General features: G+C 39.9%; 1 protein-coding gene across 1 annotated transcript in view; it reads right to left on the bottom strand.

Annotated features, from left to right (window-relative positions):
* Positions 1–20902, bottom strand: part of Ptar1 (protein prenyltransferase alpha subunit repeat containing 1) — a 40341-nt gene extending 19439 nt beyond the window's left edge. Inside the window, exons 1-3 of the mRNA XM_004653143.2 lie at positions 20802–20902; positions 14134–14303; positions 2176–2242 (exon numbers count right to left, since the gene is read on the bottom strand). Of these exons, the coding sequence (XP_004653200.1) occupies positions 2176–2242; positions 14134–14303; positions 20802–20887 (323 nt within the window). The 5' untranslated portion in view covers positions 20888–20902. The remainder of the gene's footprint in view (positions 1–2175; positions 2243–14133; positions 14304–20801) is intronic.
* Between the last annotated feature and the right edge of the window lie 319 nt (positions 20903–21221).

The following is a 21221-nucleotide window of genomic DNA, read 5'->3' on the forward strand; positions in this document are numbered from 1 at the left end:
CACACAGAGACACACACAAAAAAAAACTTTATTAATCATTTGCTAGAATAATTTTCAAGACATAGTGTACAAGCATCACTGAGGTTAGATTCGTGGGGCCATTTCCTCTCATCAGAAAAACAAACCACATGATAGAAGTTTCACAAAATCAAAAAAATTGCCTAGCTCACAACTTCTTTGTTAAATTAAGTATATACTTTGCTTGGACATATCATATGTTGGTACCACCATTTCCCTCCTCCCTGCCCCCATTTCACTGAGGGCCTTTTTCAGTGGGATTGCTGGTATCCACCATTGGGCTATAGGTTATAAGGCAGAAGAGCAGCATTTTGCAGATAAACTAAAACCAAAGAAATGAAGGGTTTGGCCAAAGTTATGGATTTTCAAGTAAGTCCTCACTTCCCAATGACTGCCTGCACTACTATAGCCTAGCTCACAGAGGGACGAAACTAGAACCTAAGACACTGTCCCTTCTCAGCTTGAAAACTTTTAATGGCTATTTCACCAGAGTAAACATCAAAGTTCCCACAATAGCCTACGAAGCTATGCGATGTGGCACGTTATGCTATAACCACATCTTCTATTCTTCATCCCTCATTCACCCCACCCTTGCTTCCTTGCTGACCCAGAACACCCAGGACCAAATGAAGCATAATGGATAGACTTTTCTATTTTCTATTTCTTGCACTTGGAAGGCTCTGAGTTCAAAATCTACAGGGACTGTTCCCTTGCTTCATGATGGACTTTGCTAAAATGCTTCTTAGTTATATCTATAATCTTAGTTTCTTGATAAATTGTCCCTACATTATTTTACTTTTAAAAAAATATTATTTGTTTATGGGGGGTGGATAGAGAAAGAATGGGTGCGCCAGGGTCTCTAGTCGCAGCAGCAGAACTCCAGATGCAAGTGTCACCTTGTGCATCTGGTGTTATGTAGGTAGTGGGGAATCAAACTCAGGTCTTCAGGCTTTGCAGGTAAACACCTTAACTGCTAGACCATCTGTTCAGCCCTCCCCTACATTTTCTTCATAGGATTTGCCATCACTTGTTCTACTGTATACTTTTGCTTCTATCAATGTCCTTACCGCTTTTCTTTGCCTACTAAAATAAAATTTTCAAAAAAAACCCCAATTACCAGAATAGTGATTTTTGTTTTGCTCATGGCTTTATTCCCAGTCCCTAAAATCTAGCATGCAAAAATCAGTAGGTATCTGATGAATGAATGAACAAATATTGTGAAGTATTATATGGATTACATGACATAACTTCATAAAGTGCAGGTACAGCTCCTGGCATATGAAAGTCACTCAATAAAAATTAGTCTTAAATACAAAATCCAGTATTATGAAACACTAAAACCTGGCATAAATACACAGAAACTTAATGTATTAAGTCTCCATTAAAGACAGCTATAATTTGTAGATCTTTTCTATAAAGAAAATTGAAAATAATTCAGAATGTTCAATAGGACATCATTCACTTTATTTATAATTTGTCTTCTCCTTTCAAGAGAATTTGTGTTAATCTATTGAAACACCAATTTTTTTAAAAATCTATATGTGTGTGTGTACAATATGCATACACACACACATATATATGGGTATTTAACTGGTAAACCATCAATTAAATAATTGGTCTGAAATTTAATATTTCTATCAAGTATGTTATGCTTAAAAGCTATAATAATCGAAGTCAACCAACATGATGTATTTCTAAATGTGATCTCTCTTCCTAACACTGAGCATCAGAAATTTCAAATGATTGGCTCAGAGGCCTCATAGTGGTAGTGGTTTAACTAAGACAAAATCCCATGGACTCATCACTGGTACTTCTCACTGCAGTCCAGTTCTTAACTGACCAACTAATGCCTAGTGATCTAAACAATGACACCAAATGCCTGGAACACCTAACAAGGAAGGAAAATGAAGACTGGTATCAAACAGTATACTGTCACTCACTAGCACAGGAAAGAAGGATGACAGAAAATACAGAGACATGTTTAAAAGGACATAATATATGCATGTGTTAGGATTTGTCATCTATTATAAAGAATGGGTACAAGAAATAAGTATAGAATACTATGGACAGACAGTATATATTGCATTTTTCAAACAACTATCAATTCATGAGTTTTATGTCTTCAGAAACCTGGAATCACTGATGAAAGTTACTTACCTCACATTCCATGCAGTGGTAAAGTCTGGGTTTAGAAGAAGCAGGGTGCACGTGACATCTATCAATTCTAAAATAAAGAGAACATATTAAAAACAAATAGTCCTCCCTTCAAAGTCTGGCTACTCTTTCTTTTAAAGTTTTCTCTTTCAGTACAATAATATACATCTCATGCCATATCAAGGAAACATCATCTAAGCTGTCATTAGGATAACAGTATTATCCTCAAAACTTTCTTCTACTTATAATTACTTTAAAAGTTGACAACAAAACAATTTTACAATATGCCTTTAATAGATTAACTTTTCATTCTTTTAGTTTTGCCACTAAATTAGTGTATATCAAGGAAAACAAACAATTTTGATACTACTATTCATTTAACCCCATAAACATCTCAATGACTGACTATATGAAAATTTTCAAAAGAAAAAACATCACTTATAATCTAATACATTTAACATAATTTACATTTTCTTGAAAGTATTTTACTATCTCCTGCACATTATACATAGATACAATAATGATAAGACTACAATAATCATTTTAAAGACTTTTTATATTTTATTTTTCTTAGAATATATTTCTTAAAATAGAATTATCATGTCAAAGTAACATATAAATCTGCATGACTCCTACTGTTTTCCAACAGAGCTTCAAATGCACTGTACCTATTTTATACTGCCAAGAACATTTCTGTCAATTCTAACCTATAAATTGTATTTGTTGTTGTTGTTTTGAGGTAAGATCTTGCTCTAACCTGGGATGTGTTGGAATTTACTATGTAGTCTCAGGCTGGCCTCAAATTCACAGCAATCCTCCTACTTTGGCCTCCCAAGTGCTGGGATTAAAGGCATGAGCCACCACATCTGACCTAGAGAGAAAACGGGACATGCTAGGACCTCTAGCTGCGGCAAGTAAACTCGTGATGCATGTGCCGCTTCTTGCATTTGACTTTACAAGGGTACTGGGGAATTGAACTTGAGTCATTAGGCTTTGCAGACAAATGCCTTAATCACTGAGCTATTTCTCCAGCCCTAAATTTTATTTTTAAAAATCACTGTGATGGATCAAAAAATTGCACTTTGTCTTATTTTTTACATTTAATCATATGAACATTTTTCATTTCTGATAATTATTTACAGTTCATTGATGAAAATCCTATTCATGTTCACAAGCCATTTATTATTCATGGTCTTCACAAAATCCCCATGGACTCAAATAAACATCACAGCCTCTTTTAAAAAGTATTTTTACTTAATTGAGAGATATAAAGAGACATAGACAGGGAGGGGAAAGGGGAATGAGAGGAAGGGCGCTCCAGGGCCTCTAGCCATGCAAATGAACTCCAGACACTTGCTCAACCTTATGCACCTATCCTTATGTAAGTACTGGGGAAATGAACCTAGGTCCTTTGGCTTTGCAAGCAAGGGCCTTCATCACTAAGCCATATCCCCAGCCCTTTCAAAAAAAGTTTATTTATTTATTTATTTGAGAGTTGTGGGGAGGGAGAGGGGCAGCCATAAGCCTACTTTTAAAGTAATGAAATTGGTCAAATCTGGACATATTGTCTTTATTAAAATTGAAAAGAATCCAAGTATGGTGGTTCATGTTTTTCATCCCAACATTTGGGAGGCAGAGGTAAGGACTGCTGTGAGCTCAAGGCCACCCTAAGACTACATAGTGAATTCTAGGTCATCCTGGGCTAGAGCAAGACCCTACCTCAAAAAGAGAAAATAAAATAAAGTTGAAAAGAAAACTCTAGAATAATGATCAATCTGGGGATATACTATTAAATTATGGACCTCTACTAGGGCTATATCCAATAGCAAGTAAAATAAAATTTAAAAAGCAGCTGTTGTAACTTACTTGGCATTACTGTATACTAGATACAATATTAAGTACTATATTCACATTACAGCACTGCATGCTCATAATTATTTGCCAAGATATTCTTGATCTTCTTTATGGATTGGGAAAATAAGATTAAGAAGTTTAAACAATTTGCTCTTAGTCACCAATTAGTATGTGGCAAGGTTAATATGTCTGCCTTTAATAAATCAGTTATATTGTAACTGAAATGTCTGCCTACAAAAAATAATGGGGCAAACCCCTAAACACACCATAGCAAAGTCAATTATTCTACTTCACCATACCTTGAGAAGAGTTCATGGCTTTGTGGATGGACTGAACACTCAAGATGAGCAGCAAGAGAGGACAGCACATCATTTGTCTGCATGCTTCCCACAGCAAGTGATTGCACATAAGCAGAGTATGACTGTAAACAACAATCCACTTGGCCTCCTTATTCTTTTACTTTTAATTGGTTTGGCACTAATTTAACATTTGCCAAGGAAATGATATAATGTCCTGTAGCACTATTCATTTAATTCTACAAATACTTGAAGTACAAACATGGAGGAAGGGTTAAATTGGGTCCCAGGACTGAAAGAATAGACATAATTATGAGGAATAAGACGACCTGACCTTCTAAGGTTATAATCTAGCTGAAGAGCACATGTAAGCAAATAATAACATAAGCAAAGTAAAGTATCTGTGAAGAAAGAACACATACCACACTTGCAGGCGTGCCAAATAAGCTGCATCTAATTCTTCCTAGAGTGCAGTGGTGAAGGCAGGCATGCCCATGGGAGACTGGTAATGAGTGCAGTAAGGCGCTGCAGACCATTGAAGCACACAGCCCAGTGGAGAAGTGTGAACCTCACAGTGTGCTCTCACTATGGAGCACAGTGTGGCTACCACACAAGGTATTGGAGAAATAGAGTAGGAAATAAAGCCTGGTCCCTCTTTTAAGTTTAGTCCTTCAGAAGTTACTTCCCTCTGTGTTATGTTTCACCTGATATCAAGCACTGCCATCCTTTGAACATATCCAAATATCTACAATATAATGATTTTTTCTTTAAATCTCAGGACTCACCACAAAAGCTCACCTAACTTACCTAGCAAGAAGTCTTTCATTTGTTTTGTGACTTACTTTCTTACTTATATAAATAGTGCCCTCTTACTCAGACTATGAATTAAGTGGGCAAATACTCATCTTTCAAATTATTCATTGAACAAAATCTGTGAGCACCTGTAACAAGGAAGGTACTGAGCTGAGGCAAGGTGATTAAAGACATGGACTCTACTTAAAGGAAATTCTACAGTAGTCCACAACACAAAGAGCTGTAACAGTACAGGCCTTACACTACCTGGGGAAATCGCCCCTTCTCCACTCAGCATCTATAAACTTTAACTTCCTTGGACGTTAGTTTCCTGACCTGTGAAATGGTAATAACCTCACGGTGTGAGATTAAAATGAGATGTATTCAATTTCTCTAAAGCTGTCTGACATAAAGTATTTTTTAAAATAAATCCCTGTTCAACAAAGAAATGAACATTACTAGAGCTAGCAGATGGTGCAGATGGTAAAGCACGTGTCATGCAAGCATGAGGACCTGAGTTCAGATTCTAGGTCCCCACACAGAAGCCAGGAGCACACCTATAATCCCAGTACTGGGGAGGCAGACATAGGATCCCTAAGGCTTGCTGGCTGGCTAGCCTAGCTGAATCAGTGAATTCCAAGTTCAATGAGAAAGCCTGTCTCAAAAAAAAATAAATAAATAAATAAAAAGGAAAATGACTGAGAAAGACATGCAACCTCTACTTCTGGCCTTTACACAAAAATGCATGCACTCTGTGCACAAACACTTTTCACACACATCTGCATCAGTACATGTAAACACACACACGAGTATTTTCATCTACCAAGCAACAATATCTGCAGCACTAGTAAATCCAAGCTATCAAAAACAAGGACACAGCTGTCCTTTCCATGAAATTGTCTAAATTTCTAAAGTTATAAAATAAGTAATAAAAACAAAAATGAGCATTTAGTTGAGTAGCTAGCTATAAGCTATATGGAAAGGTCTATATGCGATGGGAAATGTATTTTTTGGTGTCTGCAAGTTTTCAAAAAGTTGTTACATATCTGAGGCCAAGTGACTGTTTCCCTCTCTATGTAACGGAACACACAGGAGCCATAGATTGTGACTAGAAAAATTTCAGTGCCAGGGATGGGATACCTCCCAGTGAGCTGTTGGCCAGGGAGGTCCCTGATATCCCCAGAACATTACAGGCCATTACCAAGGCCCTTAATTTCCCACCAGGAATAGATAGCAAGACCCTATTGCTGAAGATTCCACATACTTGGGCTGCAAGGTCACTGAGAAATCCTACTAGAGCTGAGCTGATAACCTCCTCCATGTAGACCAGCTAACAGAAAGCTGGAAAAAGCTATGCTGCATGCAGTTCAATAGGAGAGAGAGAAATCACCAGTGAAGATACTCAACAGTGGATACTACCTTATATTTAGCCAGCCAGACCAAATGAGCCAACAGGTACAATAGTAGCACGTCTGTTATAGGGAAACCAACTGCCCTCTAATTTGACTGGAGGCCCGCTCCATGTGAGCGAATACATCCCTGATACTGAAAGCAGATAACAGGGGCAGTCAAGAGCCCTAGGGGTATAACATCTACTGCTGTTTGGCTAAATGTATGTATTATGCTCACCAAACTGCCCAGTAAGCACTTCTCTTAATGTTCATAGCCACCTATTAATACTACTCTTACTTCTGGTTAGAGAACCTTCTCTTTTCAGATGGCAGTGACCTTCAGATGACTCAGAAGGCACCATGGTGCTGAGAAGAAGTGACAAAGGAGTGCTCTGCACTGAAATATATCAATTATTCCTTCATGGCTCAGGGTCCATTGTGGAAGAGGTGGTACAAAGAATATAAGAGCCAAAGGAAGGGTAGGATTCCTTACAACACACTACTCCAGACACAAAATGCCCTCGATATACATGACCTTACAGTGCCTGACACTACTTACACAAGACCATTATAATAAGAAGAAAAACAATGATTGTAATGGGGAGGTAATATGATGGAGAATGGAATTTCAAAGGGGAAAGTGTGGGGGTGGGGAAGGAGGGAATTACCATGGGACTTTTTTTATAATCATGGAAAATGTTAATAAAAATTTAAAAATTAAAAAAAAGAAAAGATCATGACATCAAAATAAAAAGAGAGACTGATTGAGAGGGAGAGGGGATATGATGGAGAATGGAGTTCCAAAGGAGAAAGTGGAAGGAGGGAGGGAATTACCCTGGGATATTGTTTACAATTATGGGGAAGTTGTCAATAAAAAAAATTTAAAGAGATGTCTGTTCAGCAGTACAAGGTAAAAATGAATGAAAGCAGAAAGCAAACACCAAAGTCACTACTTTTCAGTCTACAGCTGTATGCAGGAAGGCAGAACAAGTGAAGCTCTATTTATTCACTCAGAGATCTGGGAAAAACCTCACATATCTTGGTGTGCATTACAGTCTTCCTCATGGGGAAGTACAGCCAAACACAGAACAACTCATAAAGGTATAAACTGATTAAAACTAGAAAGTGTCAGCAAATAAAACACACAGCAAACACTAAATGTTAATTCCTGTGCAAAGCCTGCAGGGATTGGTCAGCTCCACAGGTGACACTGGGATGCCTTGAAGGAAGGAAAGAAATCTCCAAGGCTTGCTGAGCAGTGCCTACAGAGAAAAGGGACATGTTACAACTTCTAAGAATCTCAGGGCTTAAAACACCAGTAGCTTTGGTGCTGATCATAAGTGTGCGTAGTGCCTCTTAGAACCATGGTTCTCCATTCTGAATAGTAATCAGGGGCTCCTAGTGATTCTTCTTATAACTATGGCCCTCCTTTGAAATGCTGCTCATTCTTCTGGATTCAGAAGTAAAATTCAAAGGCAAGAAGTAGGGAGAAAGTAGAATGCTAGAAAAAGGAATGGCCATCCAAAAAAAATGTAACAAATTGAAAATATTAGATATAAACAGAGTCAGATACTCAGAAATCATGAGGTCTCTATTAGTGTTCCCTTCTTCTGGTGTGGCAGTAGGAAGAAGAGATTAAGTAATTTGCCTTCAGACTGATGCACTGGACTGAGTTCCGGTCTGTCTTCCTGTTAAGCAGATGCTCTTCCCATGGTAGCACACTTTTGGCAAATACTTTACCCTCTGCGAGAAGGATGAACCAATTTCTAAAGGTAAACATGCACAATCACAAGTTGTCTTTATTTCACTCTCTAAATATCACCAACTATAGATCATTTCTTCTGGTGCCTTACCCATAAGTTCTACAGTCTCCTGAAATTAAACAGATCTCTCCAAACACCAAAACATATACCAGTGAATACATGTTTATTACATACATTCCAAAATATGACTGGCCCAGCAGTGTGAATGAATCAGGACACATCATATACAGAAAAGAAATTACAGCTGAAATAAGAAAAGGACCAAAGGACACTGCAGAAGTCAGAGATACTTTCTCTGCTGTGCTGATTACAGCAACAGTTGAAGGCCAGCAGTGACTGATAATAGTCACTGAATCTGTCAATGGACTCTGATACAAAGGTGTCTATGCACTAGAAATAAATCCAACCAGGATCAACTTGCACTAGTTAAGTTCTTTCTCTCAAAATATACTCAGATACCCCCCCCCCCACAGCAGCTTAAGGTAAAAGCTACATTTATTACAGTAGATAGGGCCTGAATTGAAAGCTAGACTAAGCTAAGAACTCTTGCTCAAAAAACTCTCAATTAGTCATCTGATGAGGCTCTTCTTCAGCACCTCACAGCACTTAGTAAAGAGAGAAAGATAAGCCAGCATCCCTGTTCCTAACAGACTCACAATCCAGTAAAGAAAAATGTTTAAATAACTAACTACAACATAGTGTAGGAAGATATTACTATACAAGTCATCTGAATAAAGGACTCCAGGAATACAGACTCACTGCTTCCTGAAGCAGTCAGTTTCATTCAGATGAGGGTGAGTTCAGCTTGTGTATACCAGCAAGTCCACTGAGATGATATCACTAGGACATGTGCCTGGTCTTAGCAAAGACAGGAGAATTTGGCAGTAGTACACAGCAGGCCAGAGGATGACACAATGTAGATTCAGCTGGAATAGATATCATATGGCTACAAATGCAAATGCTTGTAGGATTCAAATAATTTCAAAAGGCAGCAAGAGGCTGGGGAAATGTTTCAGTGGGTAAATCACTTGCTATGCAAAGATGAGTATCTGAGTTCAGATCCCCAGGGCCCACACAAAGCTGGACACTTACTCTCTTGTCAATTTGATCTGTTTAGGAATGCACAGACATTCTCCTTAGTGGATCTCTGAGGTTGCTTCCAGGAAGGATTCACTGAAGAAGTAAGTCACTGCTCCTGAGTGGATGTCTCTCCTGGTGGTGGGTTTATGTAAGGAAGCTCTGAGAAGAAGCTACCCTTGTTCCCCTGCCTGGCTGCAGGTTCTGTTCCTGGTGACTGCTTCACTTGCATGTGCATCTATGCTGTTCAGCCATCCTTCCTTGGCATTCAAACCAAGGTTCCTCAGTCTTCCAGCATGGACTGAGGACCACCATTTCTCCAGAAAGCTTTCAAACCTTCAGTGCTGGATTAGGACGGCAGAGACATACAGCCACCTGGACGAGCCACTACAGGGTTCCTTGACTCTCAAGCCTACAGATAGCTATATTGGACTGCCATAAGGTAATCCAAAAAAATTCCCTTTTAAATATCAATTCCTTAGGGAACTCTAGAGTTCCTCTAGAGAGCTCCAACTAATACAACACTGTAGCACTAGTGTTTATAATCAGTGTGGCAAAAGGAAGGGAAGCAGAGGCAGGAGAAACAACCAGAAACTAGCTGGCAAAGAATGGTGAATGAGAGAGTCTGGCTCAAAGAGAGGTGGAAGGCAAGGACTGACACCTGAAAGTTATCCTACACCCTCCACACACATACTGTGTGGCATGTGCATGCCCACACTCACACACTTGAACATGCACACAGAAATATACAAAAAAAGAAAAGAAAAATTGGCAACAAAGCCAAACTGATGAGAAGTAGCAAGTGGCTAACCCTCAGTATCTCAAGTGTAAAGAGGCTGTAACAAACCAGAGCCTTCTCCAGTTAAGAAAACCCTAATTCGGGCTGGATAGATGGCTCAGCGCTTAAGCGCTTGCCTGTGAAGCCTAAGGACCCTGGTTTGAGGCTCGATTCCCCAGGACCCACGTTAGCCAGATGCACAAGGGGGAACACGTGTCTGGAGTTTGTTTGCAGTGGCTGGAGGCCCTGGCACACCCATTCTCTCTCTATCTGCTGCTTTCTCTCTGTGTCTGTCACTCTCAAATAAATAAATAAAAATGAACAAAATCTTAAATAAAAAAGAAAACCATACTTTACTATTACTATGCAGAAAAGAAACAGAAGTAACCAGGCCTTCAGAATTTTCAAGTGAAAGACAAAGCCATCCTGATTTTAAACATTTACTCAACTAGTAAGAACTGCTAAAACATAAAAGCTAAAATAAATGCTAGCTGTAAATAGGTGTCATCCTGGGAGCTGATAAACTGCAACCTCTGATGCTGAGTATTCAGTGAAGGCAAGGCTGGTAGGTAGGCTGTGGGCAGACACTAGAGGCTGAATGCCATGTTAAAGCATGGCAACTGTACCCTTGACTGACGGTATCACCAAGGAAGGGCAGATGCACAATTCAAAAGAGCAGCTCTCAAGCAGTTTTTTAGAAATGCTGGGAAGAAGCACTTGAAGTAACTGGATAGTGGCATAAAGGGCATGGGTTATGGAACAGCCTGAAGAGAAGGCAGACCAGTTACAAGGTAGTCACATCATTTTTCCAGCTGGAATAAAACAAAAATAAAAACATCAAACACAACAGTCTGGCCAGAAAAAAAAAAAAAAAGAAAAGAAAAAAAAAGAATGAGAAGGAGGAAGAGGGAGGAGGAGGAAAAAGGACTTTTGAAGAGACAGCTCAGTTTTAGGCTGAAAGTAAGAGTTGTGAGAAAGGGATGAGAGCAAAAAGATGGCAGGAACTCAACCCATTCAGGGCCTTAAACAACTCTTTCCCGCTTTTCTTGTATGCCATGGATTTGGCAAAAGTAAGAAGTACAGCACCATTCCTCTGTGAACTAAATGTGGCTGTTACTATAGCTGACTAAAAAAAAAAAATCAAACAGGATGTTTTTCAAGCATCTAAGGAACTCAACACATTAGGCGTGGCATAAACTAAGCTAAACACAATCCTATCTTGAGAACAGAGGTCAACCGAGTGATGAACACTGTGCAGATCAATACCGGACACTGGCATCTGCAGACTGTTTTAAATCACACCTTCTAGCACATGACCCCTTTCCTTCATGTGAACCATTTTAGACTGATAGTACTTCCTGCACCTGACTCCTTTATACACGCAGTACTTCCAATGCCTGGCCATGTATGCATATAGTACTTCCTGGTGACCCCTTTTACACACATAGTACTTCTAACACTTGACCCTTTTAAACACATAGCCTTTCCTGAACCTTACCCCTTTATATATAGTACTTCCTCCAAAAACAGCTTTAAAGAAATGACATTTCATAAAATAAGTTCTTTTTCTAATAATTTTGACATGTTTTTCTTTATCAAGATTCTGCTCTAGGGCTGGAGAGATGGCTTAGCAGTTAAGCGCTCGCCTGTGAAGCCTAAGGACCCTGGTTCGAGGCTCGGTTCCCCAGGTCCCACATTGTTAGCCAGATGCACAAGGGGGCGCACGCGTCTGGAGTTCGTTTGCAGAGGCTGGAAGCCCTGGCGCGCCCATTCTCTCTCTCTCCCTCTATCTGTCTTTCTCTCTGTGTCTGTCGCTCTCAAATAAATAAATAAAAAAAAATTAAAAAAAAAGATTCTGCTCTATGTTCTGGATACATTAACTAGTAAGTGTGGCAGAATACTCTTACATTAGCATGTCAGGTATCTTTATCACTGACAACACAATATACAACCTGAGCAGTCAGTGACATTACACTGAACTATGCCCCTTCTCCTACTTAAGGCTTAGGTTATCCTAACCCTTATAGAAACAGATGAAGGTAAAATCACAACCAGCTTCTGTGGGTCCTCCCAGGCCTACCATAACTAATACTGTGTGGACAAGAGACAGAGCCAAGCCCAGAAGGACAAGAAACAGAAATGGAGAGAACTTAGATGGCACAGGCTGGGCTGACAGACAAAAGCAAAAGCGAATGCTGAGAAACAACTATAGCCTCTGACTTGGAAAAATTCTTATTGCTTCTTCTTTACAGGATAGTCATCCTACCCTGCTTTCCATACAGGTATGTACTAGTCAATCCCACACTGCCACGTACCAGAATCCAAAGTTTCATCTGGTAAAAAGTCAGGTGGTAGAGTCTAGTGGTTCTGAAATCTGCAGTGTGCTGATGGAATAAGAACTAAAGGGAGTCTAACCAAAGACAAATATCCTTATATCTGAGGTTATAATTAACTGATTATCTTAAAGCTTATGCCATCAACTTAGGTCACACCAACATTATGCCAATTCTAAGCATAGCTTCCTAATCTAAAAATATGTATCAGAGGACTAAGTGAATTAACAAGCACAGAGAAAAAAAACAAAAACAAAAACAACCAAAACCCACTTTTCATTAAATCATCATATATTTTCTATAGTCTAGACAGGTGAAAGTTACATTCTAGTAAGGAATTCAGGGAAGTCACTATGTGATATCTCTGGTGATACTCTTATTACAAAGAGATTGTCATTCAGCTGGACACATTGTTTTAAAATATTTTATTTTTATTATTTATTTGAGAGACTGAGACAGAGTGCACCAAGGCCTCAAGCCACTGCAAACAAACTCCAGACGCATACACCCCCTTGTGCACCTGGCATATGTGAGTCCTGGGGAGTCAAAACTGAGTCCTTTGGCTTTGTAGGCAAGTGCTTTAACCACTAAGCCATCTCCCCAGCCTTTGACTAGAAATTTTTTGAATAAAGAAAATATGTTTACTTCTTTTATCTCTCACAGTACTTAGAACAACATGTGGTATGAGTAGGCCCTTGGTTATGGCTACTGAACTGTTAATTAAAATTCTTTAGGTAACAAAGTGTTTACTCCCAAGCAGCCCATGGAGCATGTATGAAGGTTCTGTTGTATGTGGAAAGAGAGAGAACCTTCACAAAAGCAGCAGAGGACATGTCTTAGCCAAACTCTCCTGGAAAGAGACACCTGAGGTGAGCCTAGAAGGAGCAAGGAATTTGTGCATTTCAAGATGAATTTGGAGGAACACTAAGTAAAGAGAACAGGAGGGATTAAAGAACTGTCAGAGAGAATGGAAGATATAAATATTGGGATTTTATTCCATAGAAATAAGATTCACAAGGCCTAAATTCAACTGAGAATCACAAGGAAATGGGACATTTATAAATCACTGGCTGGTTCACAGTACAAGTATGTAACACCTTTGTTATCTCACTTGAATTGCTACAAAAACAAGTTCTAGTGCCCATAAAAACACTATAAGTAATCAGCAATTAGGGACTAGACTCAAAGGGCCTAGAATACCCCTCTCCACCCCCCCGAGGTAGGGTCTCACTCTAGCCCAGACTGACCTGGAATGTACTATGTAGTCTCAGGGTGGCCTTGAACTCACAGCGGTCCTCCTACCTCTGCCTCCCAAGTAGTGCTGGGATTAAAGGCGTGTGCCACCATCCCGGCTAAAGGGCCAAGAATACTCTTTAGTGATATTAAAACTTTATATATATCACAGGAAGCTATCCTTAAATAAAATCTTACAAATGACCTCAATATATTAACAAATAAAACCAAACTTGCTATTACTGCAGTAGGTGGCTTGGAATCCTGCTTGAGACATTTCCATTATAATCACTGTGATTACAAAACCTAAAAACTGATCAAATTTAAAGCCTTTACTTGATGAAGAGGTTCTGCACCTGCTGAAGCAATGTAGGGAAGAGCTAAACTAGAACCAGGCCCCAGAGAAGGGCTCTTGCCCAGGAGGAAGACACGGTTCATACTCACCATCTTTGTTCAGCCTTTGCTTTCTTGTTCTGTACAAAAGTAGCTTGTTGTGAACATACGGTAAAAGGAACTTGACACACCAGCTCTCCACACCAAGTTTGTTTTCCACCAGGACTATGGGACTCCGGTTATACCTTGCTTCAGGACATGGGATCAGGCCAATCTCATCTCTTAATATATAAGACACAAAGAAAGAAATGAATACTAGCTTTTCCAAAATTTTCCTAATTAGAGAAATTTAAAAAGAAACATTCATATTTTGCTTAGGAATATGAGTTAGCTCACTTATTTGAATGGCAGCAATAAGTCAACAAAAAGCAGCCTGTTGACATGGGTGCCAGTATAGGAAAAACAGTGTACTGCACTACTTTCTCCTGACAGAAATGGAAATCTGTTTTATCTTTGAATGACAATTTCAAGACATTTTTTTCAAAATTTTAATTCACATAGCCTTTGGTCCATCAAGTCTATTGTTCAAAAATTCTTTTATCCTATATGAGCAAGATGCTCACTTGAGATGACAAACAATGTCTGACTACAGAAAACAGGTAACATAAACAGAGCAGAACCACACGGCTGAGCTGTTAAGGAGAATGAGGTAGGTGTGCACATACTGGTATGCTTACCAAGGTATATTGGGGAAACCAAGCAAAATGCACAGAATGAATAGCATAAAGCTTTTTGTATAGCTGCTTTATAATATATATGATGTGCTAAAATTTTTCTTGGAAGAAGGTCAAGAAATGTTGAAGAGACAATGAGGTGAGGAAAAATTTGTTTTTATAGAAATCAAATTTACCTAGCCACTTATATTAGTTCTATTTCTTGAGAATGTAAATGAATGTGTTTATACTTGGCTGTTTATAAATGTGAAATAGAAAAAAATGATCAATAATAGGGATGTTGTCAGTGAGAACTCTGACCATTTTTTCCTCTATACTTGTCTGAGTTAAAAAAAAATCACCCGGGCTGGAGAGATGGCTTAGCGGTTAAGTGCTTGCCTGTGAAGCCTAAGGACCCGGTTCGAGGCTCGGTTCCCCAGGTCCCACGTTAGCCAGATGCACAAGGGGGCGCACGCATCTGGAGTTCATTTGCAGAGGCTGGAAGCCCTGGCGCGCCCATTCTCTCTCTCTCCCTCTATCTTTCTCTCTGTGTCTGTCGCTCTCAAATAAAAAAATAAAAAATTTTTTAAAAAATTATAAAAAAATCATCCAAATAAATGTCAAAGCACAAAATATATTTCCAAATATTATCATTTTCATCTATAAAAGCATCTCAGCTCCTTAATCCACCTCAATTTACATTGAAAATGTGTGTGGCACTACAGGTAATTTCATAAACAATATGAAGGGCAGTGGGCATAACTAAGTAAAGAGACAAGCAAACAACAAAAAATATGTTTGTATAGCCAACACATATCTTTCAACTACAAGAAATGTTAAAGTCTTGTCTACATAATTTCTTAAATAGAATGTCCTGAATGAAATGAGTTATTTAAAAAGAACTCTTTTCAACAATAAGAATAGTATAAATTTTAAAAATCAGAGTATCTTCAAAGATTTTTAAAATTAGTCTTTTAAAAAAAGAACAAAAACTTGGTTTTCAGAGTTTGAGTGAGGCATTACATTTTTAAGTCTCTGAGATTCCCTTGTGAAGAAAACAGTTAGTTTGACAGACATACAAAAGGGGGGGGGGGACCTTTTTAAATTACAGATTACAAGAGAAATTCTGTTTGTAAGTCGCCACCACAAATTGGTATGAGGCTATAGATCTAAAATAAAATCTCTCCTGAAAGCTCTAAACTGGAGAGCTCAGAGGTAACCTACTTCCTTCTGACCACTTCATTAGTGACATGGGCATCTATCAGCGAGCAAGGGTACTCTAGGGGATGCCAGGCACAAAGACTTTCAAACTAATTTAACTCTCCATAAGATTTTGGGACCAGACAGTAAGCTCAGTAGATTCAAAGGTGTTCTTTTGATATACATATGCCATGCCAATACTATTTTCTTTCAAATACCATCACACAATATACTGGGAATACTTAGTTTCAGACAATGCAAAAACAACTAAAGCAGTCTACTAGACTTCAAAGTGCTAAGAGTTTTCCTGAAGTTGTCAGCATGTACAATAAACTCTTATCATTTTGTTATTCTAGTCATAAAAATAAAGTTCTGTGGGAAAAAGAGAGGCAGTACTGAGAAGGCATCTGAGGTCAATGCCCCATATTTCAAAGTATGTCTTTGTAATAATGACAGTTGGTGATCTTAACTGAATTCTATCTAATGCACTATAAGGACAACTAGCCACACCTAGTGTACTGGATTGCTAGATATCTCCACTATTTTCTGGTGTTCAGCTATTACAAGTAGAGCATTTTAAGAAATAACCTAAAATTAGTAAAACCAAACAAAAGGATCCTCAATCTATTCAGGAAATTCTGTCCTGAGATCTAATGACTACTACTCATATTTCAAAGAACAGCAAGGATTAAAAATGTAAATGTTATAGTATCAAAAATAAAGGGACATGGCTTCTGTGTGAGCTGGGATTATTTTAAGAAATATTTTAACTTAAATTCATAATGTTGGGCTGGAAAGATGATTCAGCAGTTAAGGAGCTTGCCTACAAAGCCTAACAACTAGGGTTTGATTCCCCAATGTCCACATGAAGCCAGATGCACAAAGTGGTACATGCATTTGGAGTTCATTTGCAGTGGCTAGAGGTCCTGGTGTGCCCTTCTCCCTCTCCCTCGCTTCCTCCCTCTTTCCCCTTGCAAATAAACAATAAAATATATATTTTTAAAAAATACACAATGTTAAAAACACATCTCACCTACTAGTTGTACTAAAAATACAATGTCCAAATACAAATTTGGTATGTAACTTACAGGACAATGCCACCTTTCCAAGCAACAAGCAGACTGTGTGGCTGACTACCCTTCTAAGAATACTGTGGAAAAACAAAAAGGCCTTGCGGAGAGCAGGTGCTAAATAATGCTGACTGGACGGCTGACTGTTCTTGCTCTTTGCTGATAATACTTAAACACTTTTCATAGGTTATCATCTCTTCACCTTCCAAGAGAATGTCACCTCTATTCTCTTCTAATATACTGCGCTTCAAAACACATGTCACCAATCATGCCACTTGGGCCACTGCAGACTTCACTTTCCTCATCTGTAAAAAGGGAGAATCTCATTATAGTTTAGTCAAAGAAAGGGGCTAGATTTCCTCCAGCCAGAGAAAGTTGGCACTGTACATGTCAGGGGCATGAGAACAGTCACAAGAAGGTAAACCTTCAGGACAGGATGTGGAAACCACATCCTGGTCAGCAATTAGTGTTGTTTCCAGCACTACCAGTGCATGGGAGTATCACTTTCCACCAGGATTCTCAGCCATAGTACATAAGTTCCCTTTTGGACTGTTATGAAAATAAGCCATGCATGTGAAGAATGCAGCAAACATGAAGTGCCAGGCAAAAATGAAGAGGTGTGTTAATACACGTGATACTGAGTAGCATACAATAAAGGAATCACTGGGTATATAAGCTAGTTGTTTAAAATCAATCATTCAATCATTCACATAAAGCACATTTCAAATCGTAGAAGCTACATGTGGCTACTATAGCAGATTTAGAACAATTCTATCATACTAGAAATTTCTTCGTCTTCAGTACAAGAACTGTATTTTATATTTCTTCCTGTCCCATATAGTGAATGGTACCCACAGCATCTCAAATCAGTAACTCAGATATCCAACAGAGTGAAAATATTAACAATTTACTGGATAAAATCTTTGGCATGACCCTAATTACACTACAGACAGTTGCCTTCCATGCTAAAAAATAGGATCTATATTTATGCTAATGCCAGTCCTTGGTCAAGCCATCAAGTTCAGAGAATGCAATAGACTCCCTATAGTCACCACACATACAATATCTGGATGGTACTTTCCAATTTACAAAGTGCTTCAGTCACCAGTCATGTGGTCAATGTATTTCTGACAAGGAACACAGAGACTCGGGTTAAGTCTAGTATCCACCTAGTAGCAACTAAGTACCACTGTGCGGGATGACTTTCCTGTGTGCTCATTAGCTTTACAAGTGAAAACTGAGGCTGGGAGAGTGTAACTTACCCACTCTTGATATATTTTTTTTTTTTTAAATCCTTGCCTCACTCTCTGCACCTCTGATTGTCAGGCTATATGTTTCTACAGAGTCAATGTCAACATAATCTATGGAATAGATATTGGCAAATAAAATCACATTCCATCCCATGCTGCGAAAAAAAAAGTAAGCAATGAAAACCTTGGATAATACTGTTATTAGATACTAACATTAAAGGCAAATAATACCTCTTTTAAAAACTATAAACATAGCTTCTCTAAGAGGAAAAATGCTAGATTAAGTGAGGACACATGGGCAATTATGAAAAGCCTAACTTACAAGACATTTGAAACAATGCATAGTAGCAGTATTCAAGGTATTTTTACTGTAAGGAGTATGTACTAAAATCCAGCTAAATGTTGATGAGAATTAAGCTATTTAAATGCTTGAGGTTTAGGTTCATATTGTATTTGGCAAGATCAATTTTATTAAATAATGAATTAAGCTATTTGAATGTTTGAGGTTTAGATTACATATTGTATTTGAAGTCTCCAACTTATTCCTCAAACTTTTAAATTTTTTTCATTTTGGTTTTTTGAGGAAGGGTCTCACTGTATCCCAGGCTGACCTGGAATTCACTATGTAGTCTCAAGGTGGCCTTGAACTTGTGGTGATCCTCTCCTACTTCTGCCTCCTGGTCCTGGGATTAAGGGCATGTGACAGCATGCTCAGCTTTTAAATCTTTTTTAAATCATAAGAGAGGGAGAGAATATGAATGGGCATGCAAGGGCCTCATGGCCTTGCATACAAATTCAAGCCACAAGTGACACTTTCTGCATCTGGCTTTTCATGGGTATTGGGGGAAAGAATCCAGGCCATCAGGCTTTGCAAGAGAGCATCCTTAACTGCTGAGCCATCTCATCAGTGCCCTCAAACTTTTAAATCACTTATGAATGAAATATTTATTAATAAGTATAAATTATACGTTGACATAGAACATATTAGTGAAATTTCATAGCAAAACATATGATGGATGAGCATTGAAGCTCTTTATGAGTTTTGATAAAGCTGATCCAGGAAAACTGGGACGTGCTCCAAACAGCACTATGTCAACCTGCCAAACCAATGAAGACAATCTTAATTTCTCCAAATATGAAATAAGGATACTTTCAGTCCTTCCAAAAGAGAAACCCAGGTGATTACTGTATTATATGTCTAAGTTCCACTACACTTTCTTCTAGAAAAATAATACCAGTGATGAGAAAATACTTTCTTTTCCCCACTGGTTTTTTTTTTTTTTTTTTTTTTTTTTTTTTTTTTGAGGATGTCTCTTATTTGCACTGAGACTCCCATTCTCAAATAGGGACTGAAAGGCTGATATACAAGGAATCAAAGCATTCTTTACAAGCCCCAGCAACTGCTATGGTTACTGCCAGGAACTCATTCCAAACCACTCATTTTGTAAAAAGGCAGCAAAGGGAAGGGAAGTGAACACGGTCAGAGGTGGCAGGTGTGTTTTGAGGCCAGCAGTGTTTTGTTTTTAATGAAGCCTAGTTCTAGGTCTCTAATTGTGTGCCACAAGGGACCAAGACATCTGAGGGCTTCTTAATTCTTTTATGAGAAACCACCTTGGAGGAAAAAGAGCACTTTGTTAAAATGTACATGCTGCACTTCACTTAGCTGAAGGAATTGTAAATCTTAAAAAGAATAATTCATGTGCTCTAGTTTAAAAGATTAAACATTAAACTCCAAAAAACAAAGTGGAAGAAAAAAAATGCAAAACTAGATGGCAAATTTCTTTAGGAGAGGAGGGATGGGAAATGAGCTAGTCTTGCTTCTTTCTTCTTCTTTTGCATTCTGTTGTAGTAGGTTACTCTGTGCTAAGCTTTTTTTTCCTACTATAAATAAAGGCAAGGTGCTAGAAATCGTACAACCATGAGGTTCCCTTCCCAGAGTACAAGTTAAATGGTGAGAGGAAGGAAAAAGATACATGTGTCAGTCCTGAATTGAACTGCCAGTGCTCAGATCAAACATGAGTTCACTACTCCTATGAAACACCTTATCGTAAAAAGTATCCAGTGTGCATCTTCGTTATCCCAGGCCACGCGATGGCCCCCCCCTTCACCTTCACAACAAACGTTTCTTTGGGGTCACTCTGCAGCCCTGTGACCAGTGAGGCTCCAGTCAAAAGCAGCCTCAGCCCGCGTGTAGTTAGCGAGCCCCGAGGGTGGAGGCCCGGGTGCGCACTCCCCGTCCCCAGCGCCCCGGATGCTCCCCAGGCACGCTCAGACCCACCCTGCCGGGTGTCCCCCCACGCACCCACACCTTCCACGCGAGAGGAGTTTCGGGAACTCCCGCGACAGTCTGGGGAGGGACCGAGAAACAAAGTGGCTGGCTTCAGATGTCCCCAGGTGACTCGGGGAGCCCAGCCCCGCCCGCGCGTCCCGGCCGCTCCGGAGAGCGCTCGCTCGGGCCACGACCCGGGCCTCCGCCGCTGCCGCGGAGGGAGCTAGAGCGCGGCCCCGGCCCCGGGCTCCCGGAGAGGAAGGGCCGCGCGACTCACATGTGCGGGTTCCTCCGGAAGGCGTTCGTGATGTCCTTCACCACTCTCTGCACCAGCACCGCCACCTCCTCGCTCGTCTCGGCCATGTTGGAGCCGGCCGCCGCCGCCGCCGCCGCCGCCGCCGCCGCCGCCGCCGCCGCTCGGGCTCGGGCGCGCCTCCGGGAGAGCAGAGCGGCCGGCGGGAGCCCCGCGGGGGCGCGCGTGCGCGTGCGCGGCCTGGAGTGAGCGCGCCCTCGCCGGGGCCGGCGCGGCCTGAGAGCACTTCCGGGTCAACCGGCCGGGCGGTCCGCACGCTGGTGCTGTCTGTCTCCGGCCGACTTGGGCGCGTTGGAGAGGAATGGACCGCAGAGTCGTGTCGAAGCTACCTGCCAGCGTGGGCTGTAATCTTGGTCGGCGGGACCGTGGGAGGGAGCCGGTCCC

The sequence above is a fragment of the Jaculus jaculus genome, chromosome 1 (assembly GCF_020740685.1).
Source record: "Jaculus jaculus isolate mJacJac1 chromosome 1, mJacJac1.mat.Y.cur, whole genome shotgun sequence".
Classification (NCBI taxonomy): Eukaryota; Metazoa; Chordata; class Mammalia; order Rodentia; family Dipodidae; genus Jaculus; species Jaculus jaculus.